This window comes from Anarrhichthys ocellatus, unplaced genomic scaffold (assembly GCF_004355925.1).
Source record: "Anarrhichthys ocellatus isolate YVR2014 unplaced genomic scaffold, GSC_Weel_1.0 scaffold20, whole genome shotgun sequence".
NCBI lineage: Eukaryota > Metazoa > Chordata > Actinopteri > Perciformes > Anarhichadidae > Anarrhichthys > Anarrhichthys ocellatus.
In genome coordinates this window covers 2846148-2852137 of record NW_022280050.1, presented here as the reverse complement: position 1 = coordinate 2852137, position 5990 = coordinate 2846148, and the positions used below count along the sequence as shown (strand labels likewise).

The following is a 5990-nucleotide window of genomic DNA, read 5'->3' as shown; positions in this document are numbered from 1 at the left end:
ACGAATGAGTAGCATCTCCTCCAGGCCGACAAGCCTCCCAACAGCCTCCTCCTGTTGCTTCAGCCTCCTCTCTCGATCCTGCAGCTCCATCTCCCACTGCTGTTGGCTGTGTCGCTCTGCCTGTATACAAACATATACATTATATACTATATAACATTCCTTAGTTGATGTATAGTTCTGTACACACACACACACACACACACACACACACACACACATTCACATCTGTAGGTATCCTCTTATAACACACAAGGAAACTTTCACCCAGTCACTGTCTCTGTGTTGCATTTCCCCCAGTTTACTGATAAACCATCTCTACGATTGTTGTGCTCTTTCACCTTTAGTTGTTCATAGATGCTCATCATCTCCTGGTACACCGTTGCTAGTACTAGGGAAGAGGAACGGCGTGAGACAGGAAGTTGCCGAGCTCTCTGCAATTCCCCGTCAGTCTCAGTTTCCTGGGACCCAGGGCTACCATACACGCAGGAGGGCAAGCTCACATCTGGACAAATGGAGGTATAACAGAGGTTAAGCCCACGGCTAGCTCGTTATCCATCTACAGCAGCAGGTTGTAAGGAACAGTCAGAAATGTCAGCAATAACAGGTACGTAGGTAAACTAATTGCAAGAACTCAGATGACATGCAAGGACTTATCACTGAGGCCTATTCTATGATTCGTTATCTTGTCAGCATCTGCTACTTTGGGTTTGCTATAAAAGGTAATCAGTTCTTCTAATCAGAGAGCACAAACACCGCTCTGACACACGCACCTGTTTCTGTTAAATGCACCTGAGAATCCTGAAGTGGGGCAGCTGCAGAGTCCCCACTCAGGTCCTCATTACTGTCGTGCAGACCACGATCCCTGCCGAACCTGAGAAGAGAGACGGGGACACGTTTGGCTTGGATCAAGGCACAAATACTGCAAAACACAAAAGTGGAAACGGTGTTCGCGGGAGTAATCTCATTAGACTCACTGGTCAGGATGGTTGGCGACTGCTTTGAACAGCTCATGCAAAGCTTCGCTGTAGCATTTCAGCTCTTTGCTCGGCCGGTTGGATCTGTTGGCCAAACTTAGCCTTCGCACGGCCTCTGAAACAAGGAACAGAATGCAACGTTGACATATTAAGTAAAGGTCTGTCATTTTTTTTATGCCAAGGATTAGATTCGGGGTTACACTAATTAGTGTAATTAGATAAAGACTATAAATAGACCTGCTAGAACCCAATCAAGAACCCGTGGTTCTCTGAGTGAAGTTGCTCTTACCATCACTGGTTCCTGAGGCGACGTCAATGTCTCCTGGAGGTGGCAACTAAAAAAATCAGGACAACGACACGTTTTAGCGTAAAGTAGCAGCGACCATATTGGACCGCTGACAGAACAGTGGACATGCTGGATAATGCACAACAGTTACATTGTTACAATAGGATAGCACTGTAACCACGAAGCTTCAAAACAAGCCGAATGTGTGTGTGTGTGTGTGTGTGTGTGAGAGACAATACTTTGAAGTTGTCGTTAAACTCGAACCTGTTTCCTCCTCTCCAAATATTTCTGCTTCAGCTTCTCAACTGTTTCAGCCAAGTCGGAGTCTTTAAGCTGCAGGTTCATAGCTACTGTCGAGAGACTGACTGCGGGCTTGTTCCTTTGCCTCTAATGTTTGTGTAAAAAAACAAAACAAAATTAAAACAAACGTCCGGTTTAAACTTTCAAAATAAAACCATTGTCATGAATATGGATAGCTTTCGTTGCTATTTGACATGCATTATTTTGAATTTCTAATCGCCAAATTTCCGATATCACTAGACTTAAGCACGACAATTGATCTAACCTTTGTTGGTTATGGTGGAAACAAAACACAATTCAAATTTAGCGGATGAATGATCACGTGACGTTTAAACTCTATCTTCCCCGCAGGTAGCGCCCTCTAGCGGGGGAGGACTAAACTGAATATTTGATTACAGTTCAGATTTACTTATTACTAGATTGTTGACGAAACATTAGTAGGAAAACAGGCTTTAATCCCAGCCGAGTTGGCGGCAGGCTATCTAAATAATAAAAATAGTTTGTTTTTTCTTTTTCTTATTCTAACAATATTCTGAATATAGCTACAGTAAGTCAATGTCCATGTTCATAGAGTGTTTTCTCATGGTCATGCCAATGATGACTTTTGAATCAAGTGAATTTTAATAAATTCCCCCCTTATACTTTCACTAAGACTCTTCTCTCAAAATGTAGTTTTTTTCTGTGATATTTGTGTCCTACAAAACAGAAGTTAAGAATGTACATGGGTACTACATTTCTTTATTGAAATCTACTACTTATATCTGCTGTGTTTTTCCGAGTTGTGTTGTACATCTACTGTATTTGTTGAAAAACTGAGTTGTTTAACCTCAAGGAGCTTTTTGCTGCATTTCTTACATGAAAAAGGCAATCAAGGTTTATATTTGGTGTAAACCATGCATTTGTCAGTTTTATAAATGAACAGATTTCATCCCATTTTAGTTTTTGATATCCTGAGGCAAGCTACTTTTTTTTCCCTGAAGCTGATAGACTTATTCTCTCATCCAGCTACATTGTAGTTACACCAATAGGCCAGAGAGCGTCAGTGTCTCACCAGAGACAACAGCATCTCTGAGTCTGTTTTTCTGGCTGATTGCGCCACCAGTCAAACCCAGTGTTGAAACTTACCAACAACTTGAGTCAGTCCACCGGATCAGCAGTTCACTGATATCCACACACAAGATACAGTATGTATTGATTAAATATCATGTATTAATTTGATATTCCACAAACAAGACTGATGCACATGTTTTTGTTTTCTACAACTGTTCCTGATTTATTAAATATTTTTGTTATACACATATCACATCAAAACTGTGGTGTGTACTGTGGTGTGTACTGTAGTGTAATTATGTTGTAAATGTACCATGAAGTACAACAAACTAATTGTAAACGCATTTGTAAAAACATAGGCCAATAATAATATTACAGGACCCTTAAACTGCTGTTATCACAACAACAATCATTTAAATATTTAAAAAATTCAACATATCTTCGGTAATAAAATTGGAATGCTAACAATCATAACTTTTATAAATTGTAAAATACAGTACCACCAAGTCACTGCCAGCTCATTTTACAGTAACACACACACATTCTGAGGAGCTACAGTGATAATATAGGAATATTAAAGTGAATCTTTGCTCGGGTTATCCACAGATTAACCTTGCTGCACCCTCAGCCTCTCTCTTGCCGACAGCGTAGCATTTAGCCATTATGTTTGCCAAGCAGTGCCAAGTTTGCTCTAGACTTGAACTAGGCTTAAAGATTAATGCCGTTTCTCTTTTCAGGCTAATTGGTGGCCATGCCATTAATACACACACTCATAATTCAATCACTTTGTCCCTGCAGGCTCTCGCTGACGTTGAGAGAAATTAGCCGGCAAGAACACTCAACACTGATCTTCATTAGAGAGGTATTTGCTTTGTCCACTTTATATGGAAATTACTGTTCTGTTTTGTTAATCGGTCATATAAGTTCCTTTATTCAGGGCTTTGCTGTCCACTTGTGCTAAAAAGGAGATAATGTGACATCATCTGCGATGCATTTTGTGTGTGTGTAGCTAAGGTTTGAATCATGATCGGGTCAGAGGTTAGGGTAAAGGTTAAATTTACAGTCAGGGTTAAGGTTAAAGGCCATGTAGTCAATATCAAATTATCATAGTGTAGTGATACAGCCCTGTTTTTGTATATATGTAAGGGTGTAATATCTGTAGCTCTGCACACTACTGTATGTGATGTCTATCTTGTTGCTCTGCAGCCACATACTGTAACTAAAACAGCACTCAGGGAAAGAGACAGAGAGCATGTAGAGATACAAAGAGCAGACATGGCATTCTTTGTAATTTGACAAAAGCAATCCACAGATAATGATAATATAATTAGGGTTGATTGTCACTGAACAGTGGGACTTCCATTTCAAGTGCAATCCTCTTTATTGTAGCAGATTTTATTGACCCTGTTTTTAGCATGCAGCTCGAAATAATTATTGTGTGTCTGTGCACTGTACGTGTGTGTAAGTGTACTGTATGTGTGTGTGTGTGTGTGTGTGTGTGTGTGTGTGTGTGTGTGAGTGTGTGTGTGAGTGTAGAAACTGGTACACATACAGTGCAGACAGTCTAAAGGGATGTGCCCGGCAGTTATCGTCTGCACCCTCTGTTTTTTGACAAACATCGTAAACACATGAGCCAGCCCAGGGGATACAACCAGACAAAAGCAATCAAGTCCTATCATTGAATTAACAACATATTGCTGTGTTATATTGCAAAAGCAATTATCCCCTGTCTCATGATACGAAGCCATGCACATGCACATGCAAGCACTATCCCGCTCAATTAAAGTAGTGATGGCAGCACTCTGCTGTGAAAATGATTGCATTTCAATTGGGAGGACTCTTTGAGTCCACAGAGCAGTATTATGTATGCTAATGCAAGCTGTAAAGACGGATCTGGGGTTCAGGGGGGGCCCCGGAGCAATTACACTGCCTCAGATTTCGGACAAGACACTGTGTCCCTGGGCATGCAAGGCACTTTTATGTGCTTTTCCATATTAAAAATATATTTTTGGAACATCATAGGAAACAAAATGTGAAGCCTGAGACATAGGGTTGGACTGATGCAAAGAGGCAATATAAAAAAATGTTAGTAATCATCTCTGAGACAGTTCGTTATGTTCATATTTACAACATTTTCCCAAATGTCAAGGGTCAGTCAAGAGCAGTAAACCTAGAGGCTGGAAGCAGGACTAAAGTGTTTTGCTCAGAGGCACTTTGGCAGAGTTACAGCAAGGCAAATTATCACAGCGTTTAGTTAGATTATTATTATAATTATTATAATTAAACCATCAGTGCTACAGTAATTGCAAAAAAAAGCTTTTAAAGACACAATTCATGATCCAAATGTAAAAATGTGTAGCTGCTACACCAACTCATAAAAGGTCAAATCGCCCAAATATTTTCTCACCCGCGCACTGATCCTTTAAAAAGGGAGAACTGGAACATGTAGTCGCTTCTCAAACTATTTTATGGTGGCATCATTACCTTCTCATGCTTCTCATGAATTACGGTATCATTAGGTTGATTAAAAATAGCACTTATAGATGAACTATGCTAATCAAAACATGCAATGCTAAATACAACAAGTGCATGTAAGAGGCTAAATGGTACCACTGTAGTAGCCATGACACACTCAAACTAAAGCAACATACTTGCTCATAGTTCAATTGATTATGATGTTTTTAATTAAGTTTATAATCTTCTTACTAAGCTAAACTTACTTAAATTCCTGACACTTCACTTCAGGAGTTACCTGTTCTACCTATCCAGTCCAGCACATTTGCGTAGTCAGAACTCATGCAATCAGCATTACCACCAAAGCCCGGCAGGATTTATCCTCATAATAACTTCTGGTGTTCAAGAGCCTGTAATAGCTTTGTCCGATTATATTTATTAGATTAATTTCTACAGATTTAATTGATACATGAATATTTTAATGTTTACCCCTTACATAGTGTACAAGGCCTTTGGGGCCCCAGGAAACCAGGAGGAGGAGTAGAGTAAATCCTGTTCCCGGGGAGCCCCTTGAAACCCACTTTTTTTTTTGTAATTGAAACGTATGAAAATGTTTTAATTATTCAATGGATTCATAGTTTAATCAGACTTTTAGATTAGTATGATTATTCTGGTGCTGAAATATAAATGAATTACTGATTATAGTTAAGTAGGTAAGAATAACAGTAGATTAAGTGTGGCAGAGCATTAGAAAGTGTTTGAGAATGATTGTGTTTTTGTGTTATTCTCCTGGTAATACGCCACTAAAAGTTACATGCTGTTGTGTGAATGCGTACTAGATTTCTCTAGTTGTTTATTAAAAAGACAGGTGACTTAGTTTCTCTCTCTCTCTCTCTCTCTCTCTCTCTCTCTCTCTCTCTCTCTCT

General features: G+C 39.6%; 1 protein-coding gene across 2 annotated transcripts in view; it reads right to left on the bottom strand.

Moving 5' to 3' along the window:
• ccdc138 (coiled-coil domain containing 138) overlaps positions 1 to 1640 on the bottom strand; it is a 10119-nt gene extending 8479 nt beyond the window's left edge. For both annotated transcript variants that reach the window (XM_031858562.1, XM_031858563.1), the window contains exons 1-6: positions 1525 to 1640; positions 1264 to 1309; positions 975 to 1089; positions 771 to 871; positions 339 to 502; positions 1 to 120 (exon numbers count right to left, since the gene is read on the bottom strand). The exon at positions 1 to 120 is cut by the window's left edge and continues 183 nt beyond it. In XM_031858562.1, coding sequence (XP_031714422.1) covers positions 1 to 120; positions 339 to 502; positions 771 to 871; positions 975 to 1089; positions 1264 to 1309; positions 1525 to 1605 — 627 coding nt within the window. In that variant the 5' untranslated portion in view covers positions 1606 to 1640. The remainder of the gene's footprint in view (positions 121 to 338; positions 503 to 770; positions 872 to 974; positions 1090 to 1263; positions 1310 to 1524) is intronic.
• Between the last annotated feature and the right edge of the window lie 4350 nt (positions 1641 to 5990).